Source organism: Anolis sagrei, chromosome 1 (genome assembly GCF_037176765.1).
Source record: "Anolis sagrei isolate rAnoSag1 chromosome 1, rAnoSag1.mat, whole genome shotgun sequence".
Taxonomy (NCBI): Eukaryota; Metazoa; Chordata; class Lepidosauria; order Squamata; family Dactyloidae; genus Anolis; species Anolis sagrei.
In genome coordinates, this window is record NC_090021.1 from 232,563,046 (window position 1) to 232,588,790 (window position 25,745).

At 42.3% G+C, this 25,745-nt stretch overlaps 1 protein-coding gene across 2 annotated transcripts in view; it reads right to left on the minus strand.

Moving 5' to 3' along the window:
* RPS6KB2 (ribosomal protein S6 kinase B2) overlaps positions 1-25,697 on the minus strand; it is a 32,426-nt gene extending 6,729 nt beyond the window's left edge. The window contains exons 1-12 of one of the 2 annotated variants that reach the window (XM_067461249.1): positions 23,400-25,697; positions 13,475-13,509; positions 11,167-11,290; positions 7,627-7,695; positions 7,189-7,336; positions 6,973-7,030; positions 4,614-4,714; positions 4,402-4,492; positions 4,178-4,268; positions 3,171-3,278; positions 1,311-1,373; positions 353-430 (exon numbers count right to left, since the gene is read on the minus strand). In XM_067461249.1, the coding sequence (XP_067317350.1) occupies positions 353-430; positions 1,311-1,373; positions 3,171-3,278; positions 4,178-4,268; positions 4,402-4,492; positions 4,614-4,714; positions 6,973-7,030; positions 7,189-7,336; positions 7,627-7,695; positions 11,167-11,290; positions 13,475-13,509; positions 23,400-23,432 (999 nt within the window). In that variant the 5' untranslated portion in view covers positions 23,433-25,697. Of the gene's footprint in view, positions 1-352; positions 431-1,310; positions 1,374-3,170; positions 3,279-4,177; positions 4,269-4,401; positions 4,493-4,613; positions 4,715-6,972; positions 7,031-7,188; positions 7,337-7,626; positions 7,696-11,166; positions 11,291-13,474; positions 13,510-13,693; positions 13,811-23,399 lie in introns of those variants that run through there. The other variant, XM_060772416.2, reaches the window with a different exon arrangement.
* Between the last annotated feature and the right edge of the window lie 48 nt (positions 25,698-25,745).

A 25,745-nucleotide genomic window follows, 5' to 3' on the forward strand; every position in this document is an offset into this window, starting at 1 on the left:
GAGCAGGCATAATGACTTAGTGTATTCTGGGTAACATGGAGGTAAAATCTATTTTAATATTTATTTACATGTACATTGTGTTTTAGGGCATCTAATTGTTGCTTTTATGTAAAGCCACCTTGAGTCCCCTTCGGGGTGGGAAAGGCAGGGTAGAAATGTCGTAAATAAATAAAATAAAATAGGGTAGAATGTAAGTATTACTTAATCTCAGCTTTATAAACCACAACAATTAGCCAAATTGAAAACATGATTAAAAGAGCCTGAAAGACCTATGCAGTCAACAGCTGGGTTGAAATACAGGATATTCTAAAGATAGGGTGGAAGGAGAGGAGAATGAGGGTGGTGGCCATACCAGGGATGGCCGGAAGGGTGGATCAGTGGTCTTCGCCAGCAAGTCTTCCCAGTTAATGTGTCGGAAGAATGGGTGCCTCTGAAAGGTAAACAAGATCAATGAGGGCTGAAATGCACAGATCTCTTCAGCCACCAGCTGCACTTATCCCTGAAGGTCTGTAAGATGGTGCACATAACTATCCATTTCCAGACAGAAAAGCTATCTTCCAGAGATTTGGAAAAGCAAACTTCAGCTTTGTCCCTGTATATTCTCTTTGCTGCCTAACAGCTGGAGCAGCCAAACAAACGTGAAAGGCTGCACGGAGCCTACCATTATTAAATAGGTAGTGAATGCAAAGCAGAAGGTTGGTTTATTCCAAGACCACTCTATTAGTATTTCATTGACCAAAGACAAATCAGCACTTTTTCAAGTATACAATCAAGGCCTACCTGCACATTTCAGACAATGTGATCTGCTCCTACTTCACCACAGAGATACTGGATCAGATGTATGAGTGTTTATATTCTAAGGTACAAAACTCCTTTTGTGGTAAAACTGTAACATGTTATGCAGAACAGTTTTAGCTCTACAGTCCATGGAGAGTTTTGCTATGTGCTTGTTCAAAGCATGTAATTTTCTTCTGAGTGACCTCAGATTAGATGGGAGCCTCAAGCAACAGAATACCATATAAGGCTAAGGAAATAAGCTGCTGTGAATTGCACATGAACTACTTCTAAAGTATTTAGGCAGACACCATAAAGGTTGTTGCTCACATACTTTAAAGCCAGCTCTATCGCCATGAGAAATAGAATCATGCTTTCTAAAAAAGCCAGGAAAAGTTCAGGATTCTAAAATGTTTTCAGTTCCTGCAGGAAACACACATACCTGGTCATGGCTGTATTTTTCCCTACTTTGTTTGGACAATATCCCTCCAGAGCAAATCCCATTTTTCCTTTCCTTGCTCCCACTTCCACTTTACCTGAACATCTGCAGCATCACCTGGTCCACCTCCGATTCTCTGACTGGGATTCCTTTTGAGGAACTGGGAAAAGGAAAGGACACAGTGTGGAAATATTGCCTTGGGTAAGCCATACAATTAGAGACTCTTCAGTAGCCTAGATTAAAGCCAAATTTTCACACCTGACCACATCACGATAATTTTCATTATAATCTGATCGGAGTTATTCAATGTAGGAATAGCCTGAATCTCTCTGTGACCCTTCTAACATATACAGGTGTCCATAAATTTACGCAAAGTATGCAAATATCACTGTCCTCTCTAGCAATGAAGACAAGGCAACAACATGCACCAAGTCGTGGAGTGTGTCTGCCCACATACAAAGAATAAATCAGTAACATGTGGAATGACAATCAAAATGGCTATAGTGTACGTTTGGTTTTTTTGTTTGGTTTTTTTTGGATTATGTAATTTTAATATTTATACTAGGATTATTTTAATGCTTTCTCTGGTCGTTTATATTTTATGTCTTATGTTTAATGGTTTTAATGATTTTAAGTCAAAGTTTACATGTCGTAATTAGTTATTATGATTTCTTTGTGTTACTGTATGTTGGCATTGAATTTTTGTGATTCATATGTTGTAAACCAACTTGAGTCCCCCCAGAGGTGAGAAAGGTGGTATATAAATACAATAAATAAATAAATAAATAAATAAATAAATACTACTTGGTGCCAACATGTGCACTAAATGGCCAATGTTACAAAATATTCTGGTGTTGCATAAAGTTTCAGTATGCTGGTGATGCGGCTTTCTCTTTTTTTAGAGTTTCATTATGACAACCTGACTGCACTGGGACTAAAGGGGCTCTGTTGCATTTGGGCATGATCCTAATGGCCGAAGACAACAGCATCCAAAAGATCTGATTCACACTTCCAGAGAAACTGATGGAGGTCCTAAAGCAGGGGTCCTCAAACTTTTTAAACAGAGGGCCAGGTCACACTCCCTCAAACTGTTGTAGGGTCGGATTATAATTTGAAAAAAAAAATGAATGAATTCCTATGCACATTGCACATATCTTATTTGTAGTGCAGAAACACTTAAAAACACTACAATAATTAAAATGAAGAACAATTTTAACAAATATAAGCTTATTAATATTTTAATGGGAAATGTTGGCCTGATTTTGGCAGATGAGATAGGATTGTTGTTGTGTGCTTTCAAGTCGTTTCAGACTAAGGTTGACCCTGAGTGAGGGCCAGGTAAATGTCCGTATCCGGCCCCCAGGTCTTAGTTTGTGGACCCCTGTCCTAAAGGATGAAAACTGTTTCTTTTTCCTAGTGTGTGACCACAGCTGAATGATGCCTGGACACTCTACCTATAGCCACTGATTGGCTGTGGAGATGCAGCTTAGTGCATCAGACTGTGGTTATGCCATGGAGGCAGGGAGAGATGTGCAAGGAGTTACTGGATCTCTCTTTTGAATTCCAGTATAAGATGTCTACATTAAACTACCTTGACCCTTCACATTTGTAGGTTTAACTTTAGTGAATCTGATTATTTGCAGATTTGATTAAGATGGTCTCTCCAGGAATCTTTAGGTCCTTTAGTGTGACTCTTAAGATCAACTTCTGCCAGCATCCTAAATGCCACAAATATGGTCACAAAAAGAAGCCATGTAGGAAGATATTAATGATTTATACAAAATGTCTGTTAACTGAAGATGAACCATTACTTTAGCTGAGATTGTACAAAGACTGCCCATCCATGGTTTTATAGAAAAAGTAAAATGCCCAAAAATGAGAATTAGGAATAGAATTGACAAAGTAAAAATCTTAATTTGCCCAGTGCAGTCAAGTCAAGCAACAGACAGAATCATACCTTTTTAATCAAGTCACGAGCATCTGGTGTCAAGTAGGGTGGAAACACCAGCTTCCCCTTCAGAATTTTGTCAATTGTCTTCTTGCGGTTTTCAGCCGTAAATGGAGGCTGCAAGGACACAAAGGGTTCAGCATAGACTTAGAGATAAAGGAATGTTATCTCTAGAGAGCTATTATGTTATCTCTATCTCTTGGGAGCCCCCGGTGGCGCAGTGGGTTAAACCGCTGAGCTACTGAACTTGCTGAACAAAAAGTCAGTGGTTCAAATCTGAGGAGCGGGGTGAGCTCCCACTGTTAGCTCTAGCTTCTGCCAACTTAGCAGTTTGAAAACATGCAAATGTCAATAGGAACTGCTCCGGCGAGAAGGTAATGCCACTTCATGCAGTCATGCAGCCCCATAACCTTGGAGGCATCTAGGGACAACGCCAGTTTTTTGTCTTAGAAATGGAGAAGAGCACCACCCCCCAGAGTTGGACATGACTAGGCTTAATGTCAGGGGAAACCTTTACTTTTTATCTCTAAAGAATACTATGTGTAGCCATTGGGTTTTGCTGGGCCCAGAGCTAGGCACAGTAAGGCCCAAGCTTGGAAAAGTGTCTGTTTTGGATTATGCACTGCAATTTTCATAACTGGACCATACTGACTGAGGGAATTCTGAAAGCTGTGTTCCAGAAAGGTGTCTTTCACAAGATCAAGGAAGTAATAGCTAAACATTGCTTTTAGAGCAGTACACCACCTTTTTTTTCAGGCAAGCAGTGATATGTTGCCTTTGTTCACAATATGTACATACTCTTGATAAGAACGCTGGGACAACATTATTTGCACTTCGATTTAAGAGAGGCCAGCTGACCCACACAGAAAACTGGCTGCTAAAGCTGAGTCATTGATCCAATGGGAGCTGCTGATCTAGAGTCTCTCCCTGCCCCAGGCACACACCACTGTACGGCTTCATTTCTGCAATTTGTTGCTTCCCTCTCTGTTTTCAAACGCAACACAACTGAGACTTGCCGAGCCAGTGAGCATGTCGTACATCAGAGCACCGAGGCTCCACCAGTCCACTGCACGATTGTGACCACTGCGCATCAGTATCTCTGGGGCCCTGGATTTAAAATGAGGCAAAACAGAGAGAAGGAGGAGATAACCATCAATTCACAGATAACCTCCACTAATCTCCAACAATGAGAAAACCAGTGTCAATTTGCCAAGGACGTTCAGGAGCCCATGACACGTACATGTACTCTATGGTGCCACAAAAGGTGTGGGTGACAGCTCCATCGTGAATAGACTCCTTGCACAGGCCAAAGTCCGTTAGCTTAATATGTCCTGTGAGGGAGGAAGCAAGAAAGATGAGATGCTGTTGCTGCTTTGGCTAAGGACACAGAGAAGGAAAGGCCACACTCAATCCAAAGTATTCCACTGCCCTTTGCAAATCGGGCTTTCATACCTTGGCTGTTTAACATTATGTTCTCCGGCTTGAGATCTCGGTAGATGATGCCATTTGAATGGAGGTGGCCAAGGGCCAAAGTGATCTCGCCCAGATAGAAACTGGAAGAATGGGGATGAAAGGGGAAAGTGTTGGTCAACAGCATGTGCACAAGCAACCCATGTAGTGCTGAATGTGCTTGCAGTCCTGCAATGGTAGAAAACCTGACATCCATCAAAAAAGGTCTGGGAATGGAGAGTATTCCAAAGGGGGGGGGGGTATGGGAATGAAGCAACCAGCTCTCAAAAAAGAGGGACTGGAACAAAGGGCTATCATAACTTTAGCTATAGGGGGAAAATACCTGTTTCATAATTCAAAGTTAGTTTCAGCTTCAGAAAGAGGAAAACCTATGATGATCACAGGAATGTGAACCAGTGAGGGCAAGGCACCCATGCCTTTCAGATCATAGAACCATAGAATCATAGAGTTGGAAGAGACCTCATGGGCCGTCCAGTCCAACCAAGAAGCAGGAAAATCAAATTCAAAGCACCCCCAACAGATGGCCATCCAGCCTCTGTTTAAAAGCCTCCAAAGAAGGAGCCTCCACCACACTCCGGGGCAGAGAGTTCCACTGCTGAATGGCTCTCACAGTTAGGAAGTTCTTCCTAATGTTCAAGTGGAATCTCCTTTCTTGTAGTTTGAAGCCATTGTTCTGAAGAGTTTGGGCACTGTAGTTAAAAAAAGACTAACCTTTTTCATTTCTCATACTTCAACCCAATGTAGCTCCTACAAATCCCTTATGAATTTAATGGACTTGTGTCTTTAGATAAGGTCATGCATTTTTAGCAATCTGATTTTCAGACTAGCATGTCCAGGATCACCAAACACCATTCCACATTCAGCACCATTCAAATTTCTGGATGTTCTGCAGAGGAATCAGCTGCATGAGAACAACTACATGCATTAGTAAGAGCTGTAACTCCTCCCTATCAGGCCCAAGGAAGAAATAACAACATGCTCCTGTACACAAATACAATGACCCTCTTTCACTGGTCAACAACAGTGGGCAGAGCTGCCTTACTTGGGAATGTTTTCTTTTCTTCCATTCCCTGGTTGGTGATGGCTTTTCAATTTGTCTTCCTAAGTAAAATACAGTTGAGTGGCAAAAACCTCCTGAGAAAAAAATCTATTTTTTTAGGGATTTGAGGGGGTTTCAAGAGTGACATATGGTTATAGGCTGCACTTTGTGCCTGGTTGCATTACAATCTCCACACAGTAGCTTTTCTATCTTGTAGTGCAGTTGATAATCAAAGGCCTGCAACCATCTAAGTCAGGCAAATTGTGGGGATAACACAAAACCATTGCTCAGATTTGGCCTTTCCAATAGAACAACAGAACATCATTTCTGCCTTAGCAAAGTTACTTTTTCAACAACTCCCAGAATTCCCCATACATAATGGCCACTTTTTCAAGTTCTGTGTCGAACCCATGAAAAAGAAGCTCATACAGTGAAGTTGCAGTGCTTAAGAATATACTTTAGAAAGGTATTCAAGCACAAATAAAATCTGTGCAGCCTGCAATTCACACACAGTTGCAAACAAACCCTGGTAAATCCAGTGGAATTGACTTTTAAATAAATACATGTAAGACTATAGGTAATTCAGCAATGTAACAAAGACAAGATGACCAGCATCCTTTGACATCTCTCTTAACTACAAAATTATGTACATTCGGTGTTAAAAAAAGAATGGAGGGACTACAGTTATGACTTTAATTTAACTATCTTTAAAGTTAGTAGTCTAGCAAAGCTAGATGATTAATTGTATAATGGCATTGAATGTTTGCTGTATATGTGTTCTGTAATCCGCCCTGAGACCCCTTGGGTGAGATAGAGCAGAATATAAACAAAGATTATTATCATTATCATTATTATTATTATTCAAACAAGCAATCCACACTAGAAGAAAAGATGGAAAGAGTAACCATTTCTGGTTTACCTTCCCATCTTATATTGAAAAGGCCAAAAAGATCACGTGAACAGGCTTCTCACATCTAAGAATCCCCCTCCCTTGGCTGCTACTTATTTAATCAGTTTGAGCCAATGGATTCCTTCTATCAAGAATACTGGCTGTTAAAGCATTCACACTGTTTTGGGAACTATTTATATCAGCAACGTTAGTTAATCCAAACTCAATGGAGGTGGTGCAATTGGCATATAAGGATCAGCTTGCAAAGAGGTGGATTCTTAACATTTCCCAACTACCTCCCTTATCATCTTTTCCCAGCTCTGGTGAGTGCAAAATACTAGAGTGAAAGCCTGCAGCTAAGCTCCAGTTATCCTGACTATCCCTGTACAGACAATGGTAGCATTTTCACTGACCAGGCTGTGTCCTCCATAAAGATGCCTTCGCGCTCCAGCTGCATGAACAGTTCCCCTCCTAGTAAACACACAGAAAAGAGACAACATCAGCTTGCTTGAGGGCAGTCTGTCCTCCCACCTTCAACAATAAAAAGGCAGAAATTCCAGCCTGTTGAATGAAAGCACCAGAAGAGTCCCACCCCTCTCCTTGAAGTAAAGAGGACTTGGCTTCCATACCGCTGAGGCATTCCAAGATGAGGTAGAGCTTGCCACCAGTTTGGAAGGCATACATGAGGTCCACTATGAATGGGTGCTTGATGGCCTCCAAGATATTTCTCTCAGCCTTTGTGTGGGCCGTGTCCTTGGCATTACAGGCAATCTTGGCCTACAGGGGAAGAAACAACGGTCAACAAAATCTGATTCTGTTGACCCTTCATAAGACTTTCAAAGGCCATGGTAGTGGAATGGTAGAGGTAGTGCTGAATTTGCCATCTGACGATTAGAAGCTTTTTGGCTGAAGATTGATCACTACACTGCCATAGCAACCATGAACATAAGGATATAATCTGTTGATCTGCATCTGTCGGGACTACCCTGAGCCATTGAAATCACTGATATTCAAGGTCGGGTACGTAACAAGAAAAACACATACCAACAGCAGGACAAACAACTTACCTTCCTTAACACTTTCATAGCAAAGATCTTCCCAGCATTTGTGCCTTGCACCTTCCGTACTTGGAATACCTACAACGGAAACCAAGGAAGGCAGCAAGATCAGGATCATAAGACAGATTTTATGGAATATTTTCTGGCTAGTATAAAATCAATAGTGCAAAACAGCTGCACCCCTCCCCCTTTAGCTCAGCCACTAAAATAAGAAAAGAGCAGCTATTTGCCACAGAAGTCAAGTACTAGTATACCTGAAGGTCCTGTTGTGTATTTAGATTTTTTCAATAATCGCCTCTTCAACCTCTGATAGATCCATCAGTTATCAGAACCAATCCATAATGCATCAGTATGTCATGGATCTAAATTAAAGAGACTTGATCCTGTACATTCTATCCATAGTTGCCCCAGTGTAGACATCTAGTCATAACACCCATGTACTAAATAATTCTTGGAGAAGAATCCATAAATACTCAACTATAGGCACCAATCTTGCCAATTTCCCAATCACCAGTTACTTTTCCTTGCATAACTTTCAATGCAAGAGTAATTTCAGCAAAAGGCAATCCCAAAGTGCAGTATTCTATCTATCTGTGAGAATATTGGAGTCATTTGGAGCCATTCATCTCAGTATTTCATAACAGAAAAGTGGCGGGTTGGCATCTACACTGTAGAATTAAAACAATTTCACACCACTTTAAGTGCCATGGCTCAATGCTAGGGAATCATGGGGGCATAGTTTGACAAAGCCTTCAGCCTTCTCTGCCTAAGTCTGCTGGTGCTTCACCAAACTACAATTCCCAGGATTCCATAGCATTGGGTCATGGCAGTTGAAGTTGGGTCAGGGTGAATTAATTCTACAGTGTACAGCAGTGGTTCTCAACCTGTGGGTCCTTAGGTGTTTTCGCCTCCTTCTGGGAGTTGAAGGCCAAAACTTCTGGGGACCCACAGGTTGAGAACCACTGGTGTAGATGAACCCTTGGTCATGTCTAGATCTAGCTTCTTTCTGACTGCTCACAGCCAGGCCCAGGAACAGTCAGATACAAGTAAGCAGAGATGCTCAATGAGGAGTAGAACCAGATGTCATCAACAGATCAACTGCACCACATTGTGTCTCTGTGAATCTAATGTAGAAGTATTGAGAAGGATACTTCAGCATGGCATGGCCAGCTCTGGGCATTTGGTCATATGCTGGAACGTCCTTAATAAGAATGGTGCCACTTAAGGAGCACTCTCTCCACTGTCACTGATATGGAGGAGTCTAAAAGATGTAACCTGATAATCTATGTGCAAACTCATCTACTAATTTTTAAGTAGAGATTACTTGCCAAAGTTACAAAGTCATGTCTAGGATGAAATCTGCATTAACAGAGATCCAGATTATCAACAATATCCCAAGCATACTGACAACTTGCGGGTTGATTATCTAAAAAGGAAGCTTGAAAACATGATAGTAACAGGATCATCCAGTTATCACTCACACCCAGGTTTGGTGGTGGAAGTCAAGATCAAATGGCTGTGACTTTAAGCCACCTGGCACAACGCTCTTCCTCAATTATGCACATATAATCCCATTTAGTTAAAGATCCAGCTGGTTTTCACAGAACTCTCAGCTGCAAATGGTGGTTGCTACATGCCTCACTGTGCTTTCCACACTGACTGGAATAAACCCAAATAAAACCAGACACCTCTGGGTCCTTAAATGCCAAGCTTAAAATGAGAGCCATAAACACATAAGGTCTTGTTTATACCAGACACAAGCAATTTGATCTGCAAAACTGGTGGCAAAACTGTCACTGTGGGCATACAATGAGTCCTTCTATTTTTACAGAATGAGTGGAAATAGAATAAATATCTTCATCACTGTGGTGCAGCCAATCTGTGTTTGAATTAGCCAACACGTCCAATTCTCTCTCTGTTCCCCCTTTTCTTATTTTGTCTGCCTCACTTCCTTCTTAAATGAGGACAATTTGTGACACAACTGGTAACTGGTAGTTTCAGTGCTGGTGGTATTGGCTAATCTGTTATTTGACAGAGAAGTGCTCTGGCCTACTTTTTGCTAAGGTAAGACACATGTCTATGCTATGGGATGGACTGAATGCACCTCAATATGAACAAGTATGAACAAAAATGAGGGTGGGATTTTATATTGCTTCTGGGGCTACTTTTCAGCTTTCAGGAACCTGCATAGGCTCACTAGACACCAATCTGAAAATAAATCAATAAATCAATAAATAATGGACATAGCAAGGCATGCATTTTATGATTATTTCAAACTGGGTTTTAGGAGGGCTGTGATCCTAAAATACACACAGCACAACTACCACAACTGGAAAGTTTAAGAAGTAGAAAATCCCCCTTTTCACCATTTTGTTTGAGGGTGGAAGAGACCAGGGAGCCTTAGGAGACTTCCAATTATTGCAAAAACAGCCTCGGGTGGCAAACACCCTTATATAAAACACTGCCTCCACACTGAAAAAAGAGTGTTCTGGCTGAGCCTTCTGCTGTATATGTACAGAAATCTTTTTTCATGAAAGAGCCTACCAGCATGTGAACCTCTATTTGCTGCCTGACATTGACTATATTATATTCTGTGAATGAGAAAAGTTTGGAAGTCTCCAGAAAGTCTGGCATCTTAAATCCTTTGTCTGCATCTAACCAGAGTTTCTCAAAGTGAGCTCCTCCATATGTTTTGGACTTCAGATCCCACAATTCCTAACAGCTGGTAAGCTGTCTGGGATTTCTTGGAGTTGAAGTCCAAAACACCTGGAGGAGCACAGTTAATAATAATACACTTTATTTATATTCTTCTTTATCTCCCCGGAGGGACTCAGAGTGGATTACAGTACACATATAAGTCCATTATACACAATGAACAAACGATGACATACAATACATAGACAAGGTAAAGGCCTTGCCCTTTTCATCTCTGGCATCTGGAGGCAATGCTCAATTCCGGCCATGAGGAGGTGCTCTTGTTCCATTTTTCCATGTCAAGGTGCCCCCTTTACCTTCCTGCTGAACTAGTCCATTGCACTGAAGGCTTTAAAGCAAGGGTTCTCAAACTAAGGCCAACGGGCCAGATGCAGCCCTCCAAGGTTATTTACCCGCCACCCTCCCTAAACTTTAGACTTGGGGTCACCCTAAGTCTGAAATGACTTAAAGGCACGCAGTAACAACAATCCTCATTAACTTGACTATCTCATCAGCCAAAAGCAGGCCCACACTTGAAATACTGGTGATTTTATGTTGGTTAAAATTGTTCTTCATTCTACATATTGTATTGTTCTTTCGTGTTTTTTATTTTTGCACTAAAAATAAGATATCTGCAGCGTGCAAAGGAATCAGTTCAAGTTTTTTTCAAACTATAGTCCACCCCCCGCCCCCGCCCCCAATAGTTTGAGTGACTGTTAACTGGCCTCTGGCTTAAAAAGTTTGAGGACACCTGCTTTAAAGCGACAGAGTTGCACATCCCGAATGGCAATGGGATCTTGGGCACCTTTAATGTGGTACAGTTTCCCATTCCTACCCCTTCAGTCCATTCCTCACCTTGCCATAGCCGCCCTTGCCCAAAACACGCAGCAGCTCGAAGCAGTGGGGTCCAATGCGCTCTGGGCCATGGTTGACAATGTGCTCAGAGATTTCAATTTCTTCATAATATCCTGGCACCAGGCTGAAGGTAGGAAAGAAGACAAGGAAACTGAAAAGGGAACTGGGCAAGACATGGAGGTGCCCCCTGAAAGGAGGCCTTTGGGGTTTTCAAAGGGCAGGAGATTGATAGCACACATTTGTGGCATCCAAGCACTTAAAATCCACATGAAGGTAGTAAAATTCTGGGAATAAAGCTCCCTATCCTTCCCCTTTTCCTAAAAATCCTATTGATCTCTGAAAAGACTTCCTGAAACAAAGGATCACCTTCTGAACATAGTGTGATGAGGCGTGTGTGTGTGAGGGGCTAGTGGGAGGATATGTTGATAGGAAACATTTCTATTAACTTTCTTCCTATAGCTATCTGGAATGCAAACCATGTTGTTTATAGAGTTTTTTTTAAAAAAATCCACTAACTCCATGGCAATCTGATGGACTAGAAGCATCTATCTATCTATAGCTATATCTACAGTGTTCCCTCGCTACTTCACTTTTCGTGGACTCACTGTTTCGCGGGTTTTTGCCTCCCAGTTTATGAATGGTTGCCGTTGCCCAGAGTGGCGTTCTAATCCTGCCTCTGGGCAACGATGGAGTGTGGAAGGGGGTTCACCGTCCCCCTTGGGAGAGAGGCAGCCAATCAAGAGAGATAGAATCATAGAATCAAAGAGTTGGAAGAGACCTCATGGGCCATCCAGTCCAACCCCCTGCCAAGAAGCAGGAATATTGCATTCAAATCACCCCTGACAAATGGCCATCCAGCCTCTGCTTAAAAGTTTCCAAAGAAGGAGCCTCCACCACACTCCGGGGCAGAGAGTTCCACTGCTGAACGGCTCTCACAGTCAGGAAGTTCTTCCTCATGTTCAGATGGAATCTCCTCTCTTGTAGTTTGAAGCCATTGTTCCGTGTCCTAGTCTCCAAGGAAGCAGAAAACAAGCTTGCTCCCTCCTCCCTGTGGCTTCCTCTCACATATTTATACAATTTATACATTGCAAAGCAAAGCAGAAATAGCTAGCAAAAAAAAGGTGCGCGGGGTCTTTAAATCTCTCCTTGCTTCTGCCTCACCCTCGGAACTTGATATACATATGTAGCGTCCCTACTTCGTGGATTTTCACTTTTCGCGGGTGGTCCTGGAACATAACACCCGCATAAGTGAAGGAACACTGTATATCTATTTTGGTTTTAATTATATTTTAACATGCCATGGAGTCCTATACCGAAAGAAAGCTAGGGCATTAAATACCCAAACAAATAAAACAGAGGAGCCTTAGTGAGTAACACAGTGAGGCGCTGATGATGATGATGCTCCTAATTACTCCCGGCCTCTCCCCATTCCATCCTGTTTTTGTTTCCCTTCCTTCTCAGTGCTGACCCATCATCTGGCTTATGCAACAATTTAAAGTGCCATTATCTCACAGTGACATCCATTGTATTTTAAAAAATATGCATTTGCTGCTAAAGGAATTGGGGGTACATTTCCCTCTCTGGACAGGAGCTCAAAGCATATCTCCACTACACAGTTAAACTAGTTCAAAACCTCTTGAACTGCCTTGACATCATCCTAGAGAAGTCTGAGATTCCCGCCACCAAGTACGTCTAGATAGGAAGATCTAGTGGTGTATAGACGATTTCCAGTGTGGGTGCATCTACACTATAGATTAGCTTCTCCATCACACTAGAGCAGTGGTTCTCAACCTGTGGGTCCCCAGGTGTTTTGGCCTACAACTCCCAGAAATCCCAGCCAGTTTAGCAGCTGTTAGGATTTATGGGAGTTGAAGGCCAAAACACCTGGGGACATACAGGTTGAGAACCACTGCACTTGAGAAAAAATCCACTTAAAATTCGGTTTCTGCTTCCTGCAGAATTCTGGGATTTGTAGTTTGGCGAGGCTGTTAAAGGCTCCTCCCTAAACTACAAACCCCAAAATCCCGCTGGAGGCAGAAAGCAGATTTAAAGTGGACTTTTTCTCTAGTGTGATGAGGCCTTTGGTGTAGTTTGACAGCACTTTGAACTACCATGTCTCAAATGCTATGGAGTTGTGGGAGTTGTAGTTTGGTGAGGCCACCAGAAGGCTTTGGCAGAGAAGGCTAAAGATCTCATCAAACTAACTCCCACGATTCCATAGTTTGGAACCACGGTATGTAAAGTGTTGTGGAACCGCATCAATTCTACAGTGCAGATGCACCCCAAGGGGAAGCAAAGGTGTACTCACTCGGAGCCACTGCAGCGGAGATCTGGGTCCACGTCCTGGAAGGCGGAGATGGGGAGAGAGAGAGAGAGAGGGAGAGAGGGAGAGATCAGCGCCAAGGAAAAGGAGGGTCAGTAACTTTCCCCGGGCAGCCCACTTCCTCCGGAGGAAGCCCCATTGCTGCCTCTGGAGCCAAGGCCCCCCCTCCCCCCCTCCCTCCCTCCCCCCCTCCCTTCGGCTCACCAGGCCCCCCAGTTCAGTCTGCTCCTCCCCGTCGCTGCCCTCCTCCGTCTCCAGGTCGAGGTCGAAGACGCCGGCCATCGCGAGGGAACCCCGGCTGCCCCCGCGGCGCGCCCGGCCCCGCCCCTCTCTACGTCACCACTCCCAGGCCCCGCCCAGGACGCTTGGCCCCGCCCACGCCCCGGCAGCAGGCGCCACCATTTTGGAATCGCGGATCAGAAAGAGGGAAGAGGAGGAGGCGGGGCTCTCGCGCGCCACCAGCTTCCGGTTTGCAGCCAGGCCCCGGTATCCACGGATCCCACCACCCACGGCTTGGGAAGCCGTATACATAAAAATGTAAGGTTCTAGGTTCTTGTGGGTTTTTTCGGGCTATAGGGCCATGTTCTAGAGGCATTTCAACAGAAAGGAAGAGACCATGAAAATGAACAAAATCTGGCTACCAGTATTTAAAAACTCTAAAATTACAACAGCAAAACAGCAGAGAGGAAACAACCAGGCACATCTTAACACCTCTCCACAAAAGATTTTCCCAGGCTCAGCCAGGCCTTCAAATGCTAATGAAGGTGGTCAGCTGAAACATTCACACCTAGCTCCAGCAGGGAGGAGCTCTGTGCCCCACCCCAGCCATTCCACAGATATATAAACCCATTTTCCTATTTCCAACAGACCTCACTACCTCTGAGGATGCTTGCCATAGATGCAGGCGAAACGTCAGGAGAAATGCCTCTAGAACATGGCCCTATAGCCCGAAAAAACCCACAAGAACCTAGTGATTCCAGCCATGAAAGTCTTCGACAATACAATGGAAGCTTGCCATAGATGCAGGCGAAACGTCAGGAGAAATGCTTCTAGAACATGGCCATATAGCCCGAAAAAACCCACAAGAACTGAGTAATTCCAGCCATGAAAGCCTTCGACAATACAATGTAAGGTTCGTTTGTGAGACTAACATAACTCAAAAACCACTGGATGAATTGACACCAAATTTGGACACAAGACATCTAACAACCCAATGTATGTATGTCGTTCACTCCAAAAATTGATTTTGTCATTTGGGAGTTGTAGTTGCTGGGATTTATAGTTCACCTACAAGCAAAGAGCATTCTGAACCCCACCAACAATGGAATTGAACCAAACTTGGCACACAGAACTCCCATGACCAACAAAAAATACTGGAAGGGTTTGGTGGGCCATTGACCTTCAGTTTTGGAGTTGTAGTTCACCTACATCACTGTGGACTCAAACAATGATGGATCTGGACCAAACTACACAAATACTCAATGTGCCCAAATGTGAACACTGGCGGAGTTTGGGGAAAATAGAATCTTGACATTTGGGAATTGTAGTTGCTGGGATTTATAGTTCACCTACAATCACAGAGCATTCCAAACCCCACCAATGATAGAAATGGACCAAACCTCCCATACAGAAACCCCCATGAGGGCCACAGGGGATGGCTAGTCTATATAAATAAAAATGTAGTATTCGTTTGTGGGACTAGAATAACAAAAACCACTGGGCGAATTGACACCAAATTTGGCCTCAAGACACCTACTAACCCAAGGAGTGACAAGCACTCAAAAAATTGAGTTTGTCATTTGGGAGTTGTAGTTGCTGGGATTTATAGTTCATCTACAATCAAAGAGCATTCTGAACTCCACCAATGATGATGATGATGATGATGATGATGATAATAATATAAAACTTTATTTCTGTTCTTCTCTATCTCCCCCAAAGGGTTGATGGAACTGAACCAAACGTGGCACACAGGACTTCCATGACAAACAGAAAATACTAAAAGAGTTTGGTGGGCATTGACCTTGAGTTTGGGAGTTGTAGTACACCTACATCCAGAGAGCACTGTGGACTCAAACAATGATGGATCTGGACCAAACTTGGCACAAATATTCCATATGCCCAACTAGAAACACAAATGGAGTTTGGGGGAAATAGACCTTGACATTTGGGAGTTGTAGTTACTGGGATTTATAGTTCACCTACAATCAAAGAGCATGCTGAACCCCACAAGCGATAGAATTGGGCCAAACTTCCCACACAGAACCCCTATGACCAATAGAAAATACTTACGGCCATCCAATCCAACTCTCGTCATCAGGGTGAGAAAATATAATCAAATACTGTTTACCCACAAGCATAATGAAATTACATATATTAGAAACCAACACTTTCACATTACTTTATTTTCCAGATCACCAGACTGGGCCACAGCAATGTGTGGCAGGGGACGGCTAGTCTATATATATGGTAACAATGCAAAAATCAAACCTTGATTATGCCATTTTTATATTAGCCAATCCCTCTCCAATGCCAGAAATACAGCTTAATGATGTAACATTAGAAAATGTTGACCATTTCCGCTACCTAGTCAGCCACCTCTCCACAAAAGTCAACATTGACACTGAAATACAACACCACCTGAGCTCTGCGAGTGCCGCTTTTTTCCGAATGAAGCAGAGAGTGTTTGAGGTCCGGGACATCCGTAGGGATACCAAGGTGCTTGTTTATAAAGCAATTGTCTTCCCAACCATGCTATATGCCTGCGAGACGTGGGCTGTCTACAGACGTCACATCAGCGCTAACTCCAAAAAATCCTGCAAATCTCTTGGGTAGACAAGCGGACAAATGTCAGCGTGCTGGAAGAAGCAAAAACCACCAGCATTGACAAATGTCAACACGACTGGACCGGCCACATTGTCCGGATGCCTGACCACCATCTCCCAAAGCAGTTGCTCTACTCTGAACTCAAGAATGGAAAACGAAATGTTGGTGGACAGGAAAAGAGATTTAAAGATGCCAACCTTAATAAGTCTGGCATAGACACTGAGAACTGGGAAGCCTTGGCCCTTGAGTGCTCCAGTTGGAGATCAGCTTTGACCAGCAGTGCTGTAGAATTTGAAGAGGCACAAATGGAGGGCAAAAGAAACATGCCAAGAGGAAGACGTGTCAAGCCAACCCCGACCAGGACCATTTTCCACCTGGAAACGAATGCCCTCACTGCGGGAGAACATGCAGATCAAGAATAGGGCTCCACAGTCACCTGCGGACCCACCACCAGTACACTAATCTTGGAAGACTATCCTATTCAGACAATGAGGGATCACCTAAGTAAAGTACTATAGAACAGGCATGGGCAAACTTGGGCCCTCCAGTGTTTTGGACTTCAACTCTCACCATTCCCACCATATGTGCAAGCTTATGAAACACAGTATAAGTTATTCTTAACCACCTAGGTGTTAACCACCTAGGGGAAATTAACAAGAAACTTGACCAACTACTGGACTGCGTACCCCGGGGAGTTAAGGACACTCCAGAATGGAAGAATACTAGGGGGGAAAGGGGAGGGGAGGGAGGGGGGACAAGGATCCTAAGATGCAGGGAATGCTGTGAATGTAGCATATGTTGATTTCAGTAAAGCCTTCGACAAGGTCCCCCATGACCTTCTTGTAAACAAACTAGTCAAATGTGGGCTAGGCAATGCTACTATTAAGTGGATTAGTAATTGGTTAAGCAGTGGAACTCTCTGCCCTGGAGTGTGATAGTGTGTCCTTTGGAGGCTTTTAAACAGAGGCTGGATGGCCATGTGTTGGGGGTGCTTTGAATGCAGTTTTCCTGTTGGCAGGGGGTTGGACTGGATAACCCACAAGGTCTCTTCCAACTGTATGATTCTATGATTCTATAAACAACCGAACCTCTCATGTAGGTTTTTCTGCATGGCAGGGGATTGGACTCGATGGCCCATGAAGTCACTTCCAACTCTATTATTCTGTGATTCTCTAAACCAGGGGTCCTCAAACTAAGGCCCGGGGGCCAGATATGGCCCTCCAAGGTCATTTACCTGGCCCTCACTCAGGGTCAACCTAAGTCTGAAATGACTTGAAGGCACACAACAACAATCATCCTACCTCATCAGCCAAAAGCAGGCCCACACTTCCCATTGAAATACTGATAAGTTTATATTTTTTAAAATTGTTCTTCATTTTAATTATTGTATTGTTTCTCTAAACCAGGGGTCCTCAAACTTATTTGTAGTGGGTTTTGCACTACAAATAAGATATGTGCAGTACGCATAGGAATTCATTCATATTATTTTCAAGTTATAATCCAGCCCTCCAACAGTTTGAGGGACTGTGACTTGGTCCTCTGTTTAAAAAGTTTTAGGACCCCTGCTCTAAACGCTGTTAACAGGTCCAGTCCCATTGAGGATATGTGAGAACAGTTTGCTGCAGTTCTGCAAACATGTGAAAATGAGTAAGTTGATAGGATCTTGATAATTATTGTTGATTTACAATTCAGCAATTGATTGAATGGATTTAGTGGAGTTGTACTAGAGCCAGAATAAGCGTAAGTACTTTAAGGTTCTGGTTCTATACACAACTTGACATAACCCCCATTAAATTTACTGAAGATTATTTCTGAGTAATAATATACTTATAGGTATGGAAGAGACCATAACGACTATCTAGTTCAGTGGTTCCCAACCTGTGGTCCGTGGACCACCAGTGGCCTGTAAGAACTAAAATATGGTTCATGGCCTCACTGTTACTACACTGTTGCATCAAGAGCAACTGGTCTTGCAAAACCATCTTATAGTGCCAAGGCTTATTAAATATGATTTTCTGTGGGCGAGCAGATGGCAACTACTGGGCGGCATATGTTCTGTATCAGAAACTAGAGTTGATGTGGTCTATCCAATGCAATGTTCTGAATCAGCACCCAAAATAACCAAACCGAATCTAAAGTTGACCAAAAACCGATTCATGACCCTTTTGGTACTAATGTTGGAGAGTAGTCCCTGGTCAAAGTGGTTCCTGGTCTAGTGGTCCCTGGTCAAAAAAAGGTTGGGAACCACTGATCTAGTCCAACTCCCTGCCATGCAGGAACATACATAATTAAAGTCAACCGGCTTCTGAATAAATACCTCCAGAGAAGGAGACTCCCACCACATTCCCGAGGCAGCATCATATTCTTCTGCTGAACAGCTCTTATCCTCAGGAAGTTCTTTCTAAAGTTTAGGAGTTTATTTTCCCTCTGTCTAAATGCATTGCTCCGTCTCCCAGTCTTCAGAGCAGCAGAAAACAAGCTTGCCCTCTTCTCAGTGTGACACATATTTAAACATAGCTGCCTCTCAACTTTATCTTCTCTGTGTTAAACGTAATTACCTAAACCACTCCTCATAGGGCTTGGCTTCTAGACCCTTTTCCATTTTGGTTACCCTTCTGTAGACACATTCCAGATTGTTAATATCCTTCTTGAATTGCAGTGCTCAGAACTGGACACGGAATTCCAGGTGAGGTCTGACCAAAGCTAAATAAAGTGGGAATGTAGCTTCCTAAACTTCCTAGGTATTCATGCAACCTAGAATCACATTGGTTTTTGAGTTGCTTTGACTATTTTGCCCAGAGACAATTTCTAAGGTCAAAAGCAGCAGTAATGAGGATACGTTTCAAAAGATATAATAGAGAAACACTAAATCAATCTTGTAGACTTAACAAGGAATTTATTTCTTTAGGCTTCAGTTTTGAATGACATTTGTACTCTTATAGTCCATGAAATCAGGCTGCCATGAAGCAGGAGCAATGGTTTATTCATGAATGCTGAAGTTGATACCATGGCCACATATTATGGTACTTTGAAAGCGCTGTGTTTTACATTTGTATCCCATGCATTCCTCTATTATAGCGCTCAATGGTGTTTCAATCTTGGCCTATGCAAAGATTTATACTCTTGCTCCTCAGGCCATGCCTTGCAGCCACATACTTCCTGAAACTCCTCCGTCTTCTTTGTTGTCTTACACATAAACCTCTAGTTTCTTCTTGTCTCCTTTCTGCACCATGTACAAGTTTGCTGGGAATTCTCACCACTCTTAAACCTCCATTTGTGTGCATAAGCTTATCACACCAGTGCTCACAAAACTTGGCCTCAGACCAAGTAGTTTGAACTTGCTTGAAAAAAATTAGAAAAATATTGTGTTTTATTTTAAAGTCACCAGAGGGTTACAGGTGAATGAAGTTTGCATTTGGCTGTCAGTCAGAAGTTTAGAAAGTGTTTGGATTCTGATCATGTTTAAGATGTGGGGCAGTGGTAGAGGCTTACCTTTTGTGTTAGAGAAGTGAGATTTGGAACTGGTCATGTGAATGATTAGCACTATATGCAAGCGAATGTCTACATAGTCGATGGACTAGCATGTGTTAGATTTTCAGTGAAAGATGATAGTGTAATTCAGTGGTTGGGGTTGTTATTGTTGCACTGCACTTTTCAGCATCCCTTACTCTTGGCTGTGGTGAATTGGCTTCTGAGAGTTCAGTTTCTCAAGATCTAGAGGGCTACAAGTATACATCAATTAAAGCTTCTGACATAAGAAACTTCTTTTGACAAAGTTTTAATTCTGGGCACTTTTTCCTCTTGTTATCTGTTTAGTTGGATGCTTTTTTTTAAAGCTAGAGAAACACTGACTTCCAGTACCAGGTTCCAGTAGCCTGACTGCAGTAAACAATACAATAAAAAGTTTGAGTTGAGAAAGAGGATTTTGCTTAGGCCCATCCTACTGTAGCCACGTATGCCTGCCCACAACAGACAAGCTAAACAGCATTGCCTCCAGAATCCCTTGTTGAGTATGCATGACAAAACAGAGAGAAAAAGGACAGAGTAGATAAGACTGCCTCACTCGCTACTCCCAGCATGTTAAAGAAACATAGATCTCTTTTACCAAAATGGCACAAAAAAGTAGAAGCTAGGGGGAAAAAACCCAATTCCATTCCCTGGGTGCACTTTGGAAGCTTTTAAATGCTCTCTGGAAAGTTCAAAATGTTTTTCTTGACTTATTGAACCCTCTTCACATTGCTTCATTTCACATGTACATAGTTTCAGCTGTCGGATGGTATAGGTACCTATTGCTATTCATTCCATATTTCTGAGTCTGGTACCAAGTTTCTATCAAAGAAGTAATGCCCTGGAATATAATCTACTTCCTTAACTGAGATGTGATTGTATATGATTCTACCCTTGAGATGCTGCGTGCTATATATTTTCACAAGCAATAATAAGATATAAGCAGTGTTTATAACATAGGTAGAATTCCACAGGGGATCTATTTCTGCAAGGTAATAGTTCCTCAGACCAGGAACTATACATGACTGAGGCAGCTATGCAGGTGTGGCAGATTACTTAGGTATAGTATTCCAGCCCCATAGGAAAGACCCTGGGTGGTTGTTCACAAGATTTCAACAAGCAGAAACCCTAGACATTCTCTGTCACAGAGAAATGCATTCCAAATTACTATACTTGAAAGGCACAATAAACAGGAATTTAGCTGAATCAATTCTTATTAGTCTTTGCCATTTGTAGAACGTGGCAGTGATATTTGAGCTGTTTTTAATCATCAACAAGGTGGGAAGTGAATTTTCATAGCTATGTCTAGTGCTGTAAAATTCCATCAATACTCTCTTTGTGCTTCAGTTGCTTTCAACTGCTTACAGCTCTTCTGATCCTTGGTGATGTAAAGTAATAATAATGTAAATAATAGCATGTGCTTTCTTGGTTTGATTTCTTACCTTTTAATTCATGCCAACTATGTTTTAATTTTAAGAATGTTACTCTTAATGAGTTGCTGTGAATTTTCTTGGATGTATGGCCATCTTCCAGAAGCAATATCTCCTGACAAGTATGCTTCTGGAATATGGTCATACAGCCCGGAAAACTCACAGCAACCCAGTGATTCTGACCATGAAAGGCTTCGGCAACACATTAGTTTTAATATTAGTCTTTATATTTGAAAGCTTCCTTGAATCTCAGTGATATTATTTCAGAGGCAGGAGCTGGGAAAACCACTTCTGAGTATTCCTTGCCTAAGGAATTCATGGGGTTGCCATAAGTCAACTTGAAGACATGCACATGTTCACATAACACGTGATGTGATGTTTTCTGCATTTTTGAAGACAGCTATTAACATTAGAGCAGCATGTGAACGATGCATCCCATAGGGGTTCTGCATCTGATACTTGTACTAATACCACCAAACTATGATCAGAGACAAGAGACTGGTTAAAAGTAGGAAGCTATTGGATGTAACTAAGCTCAGCCCTACAGCCTTGGCGTGTTTTTGCATGGGACTCAGTTCTAGTCATTTTCACACCCTCTCTTTTTTTACCTCCTTAAAGGTGAAATATGATAAAACATTCCTAGCAACACAGGATGTTAGAACCATCAAGTGGAGGTACATGTATAGTAAATGCTTCAAAAAACAAGATATCCTCCAAATCCAAGATCAGGTGAATAACCTGAGGGATATCACATTAACATCCTATTTCAAAAAGATTTATGTCTGCTTCATGATGCTTTCTAGAAAATCTTAAGTAGATGTGTTTAGAACTGTCGTATAAGACAGTATTTTGATTTGATCTCCTTTGAAAAACTTAATTAAAACACACAGATGTAACTACAAAAATGATAACGTTGCAAGAACTGGATTCCTCTAGACTATAATATGCATCGCTTGTGCCTCCTTAGTTTAGAGGTGCATCTTTCATCATTTCTCCAGACAACTTGTTCTACTTCATACAATTCTTACTCAAATAAAGTTTTCTTGTAACACGAGCTACCAGTATTTGCTTCTTATCCTACAAAGCCCCCATACTTTTCCTGAGTAAGCTTATTTATGTGTTCTCTAGCTTTGTTTTCTTATACTCCTGTTCTACATTCAATTGGACCACAGATTTCTGGATAAAATCCCTTTTTGGCCATTTTCAGATAGATTTTTTATTTTGTCATGGGATGGGAAAGACTTTTAGCATGCTTGGTGGATTCTCTTTCTACAGGTACACAGCTCCCCATGGACCTTGCTGGATGTTTCTACAGCTTTTGATACTGGAAATCACACCATTAATTTGAAATAACATTGTAACATAGGATTCTCAATCTTTGGTCCTCCAGACATTTTCGGCTTCCAGCAGCCTGAATCATGGCCATTGCAATACTAGCCAGGGCTTCGGGGAGTTGAAATTCCCATATAGAAGACCAAAGGTTCAGACCACTGATCCCGTGGAATTGGGTTTTCAGGGCTAGGTCTCAAATGGTCTTGCTCCATTTTGTTTGCTTATGCTCAGAGGATGGACATGAGAGTGCTTATCAACTCTACAGGAATTAGTGTGTGAATTTCCACTTAACAGTAATGCTGTTAAACAGCTATAGGAAAATATTGGGAGACCTTTGGAGTATATATACATGAACATACATATTCATAGCTACGATGGAAGTGGCTACTGGTCCCTAAATTGGTATCTGGAGGCTGATTGAATGGATTAAGAGGAAACAAGTAAGGAGTTCCCAGTTGTTGGAAAGGGTTGCAGTGCTTGTGATGAGATTGATGTACATCCAATATGGATGACTGGTCTTAAAAGTACTGTTGCATTTAACTGAATTCCAACAATGGTGGTCATGGTGGGGGGGGGGGGGGGGGAATTCCCAGCCAGTCTGTTTTTGAGAAAAGCATTTTTAAAGCAATATTTGACAACCTCCAGAATTGACTACATGTAATGTTCTGTGGGGCTCTTCATGTAGATTACTAGGACGCTAAGGCAAGATGGTGCAGCACATCTCCTAATGAAAGCTAAGGCAGTGGACATACCCATCAAGTGCTTAGGCCACTGCACTGGCTTCCTTTTATCTTCCAGATTCAATTCTTAGGACTTACCTTTAAAACCTTCCAGGACCTGGAACTGGCCATGACTTTGCTGTTGTCTTTCTTGATGTTAGTCTTTGTGTCATTGCCCAGATTTAGTCTCACTCCATGTATCTTTACTTTGCAAAATCAGACATTGGCAGTCAAAGCTCTGGCGGAAGCTAATTGTCCCAGAGCTGTGAATTGGTCAGCCTCTTGCAGTCACTTGATATTCCTTTTCTTTTTGAAAGGCTTAAAAACTTGTTTTGAGCTATAGAAATTAGCATTTGGCAGTTCAGGGGGGCCAGCAGGTGTTATGGTTTGAATGTTGGACTAGGACACTGCAAGACCAGGCTTTGGCCATGAAAGCCTCCTGGGTGCCCTTAGGCATGTCACACCTTCTTAGCCTCAGAAGGCAAGGGCAAACTCTCTTGAACAAATTCTGTCATGAAAACCCTACATGCTTGCCTTAGGGCCTCCATAAGCCAGAAATGACTTGAAAGCACCAAAGGGTAGGGCATAGGTGCGCACACCATACAGATTTAATAGAGAAGTTGGGGTATAGTACCATATATTTTCTTGCTAAGAAAGTTGGACTATGATGTTGGTAGAGATTTCTTCCTATAATTGAGAACCCTCTCTACAGTATTTGAGGTCTTTAGAAGTGGAAGAGGCTTACTAACATAGTGATTCCATGGGTCAGTACTCTATACTTTGTTCCAAGCTTTTTGTTGGTTCTAAATTAATTTGTTTTCTAATACATTATTTTTGAAAAGCAACTAGAAACCTCTGGGATTAATCCTGCCAAGGTGTCATTTAGCTGCTGTGGTTTACTGAACTTGCGAACTGCTCATTTTCGACAGCAAAACCTTCTCCACTATCCATCATGATCTTCTTTCAAATAGCTCTCTTAAGAAAATGATTTATCCACAAGTGCTGCGTAGTAGATTCTGCTGTGATCTGAATGCCACTATAGTCCGAGATCAAGAACCAAGAGAAAATGTCTCTAGAATCATCATCTGGTTAGACATTAACCAGTCCACACTGTCCGCTGCTGTAGATTAAAGAATCATGTCTTTTCGCTGCCATGACAGGAAGAGCTGTTTGGGGATACATTCTGTAGGTTGGATTGGGCACCTCTGTGAGATTAGACCTGCAGACCAGAGGTTCTTATACCTATTAAAATGTATGGGGCTAGACAATTTAGAATAATATCCAGATTATTAAAGAAAACTGTTTTCATTCATTATGAGGAAGCTATCAGGTTGGCATTCATGAGGGAAGAAGTAAGGATTGGATGACAGTAACCAGGATGTTGAAACATCCAATTCCAAATTTATAAAGGAAACGATTAAAGCTGCAGGGTGCTAAGTGCGGAAGTTCTTGCATTCCCATTGAATCAACAGAAGCTTGGCAATTCCTTCATCTTCTTTTCTCGCCTCTCCATTTGCTCTGCCAGGAGGCCCTTCTCCACTTTAGTGCTTTTACTCTCCCACCAGTTCTCTGCTTAGGCACTTTCCTCACACTCCTTAGCAACCCTCAGCTCTGCAGATGTCATGACAACATGAGGCAACTATTTCACGATCAGACAGCAATGCAAATTAAGCAAGTTTGCCTAAATTTCTTCCAATTTTGTTTGGCCCATTCCACTCACATAGCCTGGTTTTCTTCACTGGTCACTTTGTATCTTTAGAATTCACAGGCACTTTAGGCTTTAAAAGATTGTTTTGTGGAGAGAAGGCAGCAAACCTTTGGGCCAGTTCTGGTGAATGAAGTCTTGGTTCTCTGCGACCTAAAATTGTCAGGCTTCATCCAAAGAAGCTGAGAAGACTGGTTCTTCCCATGAGGTCATTTCTTACTAAGCTTGTGTGGGATAAAGCAGAACCGGGGGCAGTGCCTGGAAAGCTATCTCTAACTTCCACATTGCAAAATGTCACTCCCCACCTTCTTAGAGAAGAACCATAGATGAAATGAGGGAATATGTCTGCAAAGTGTTGCATGTCTACAAAGACAAAAGGGGAATAGTTTTGTCTTCCTCCCAATTGTATGGGGTTCTTTCCAGTCCAACATCTCTAATCACTTCAATGAGGAACGTACACCCTATGAAGGCCAGGAATCAAAGCTAAAAGGGTTTCCAAGCCAGAGGGCTAAATGAAAACTGCCATTGTTCTTCATGTAAGATGGTGGGCAATCACACTGGAACACCCTCTGCCCACCTCCCCTCACCCCCTTTAGGGCAAGTTACTTGTGGAAGTGCGTGGATGATTCCCTGAAGGAAACAAGTCCACAAAGGTCATGAAGGGTCTTCTCTTCATTCCATTGGTTGCTCAGCAAGTCTTCTCCACCAACTTTCTTTTCTGCTTGTAAATGGCTGCGTGC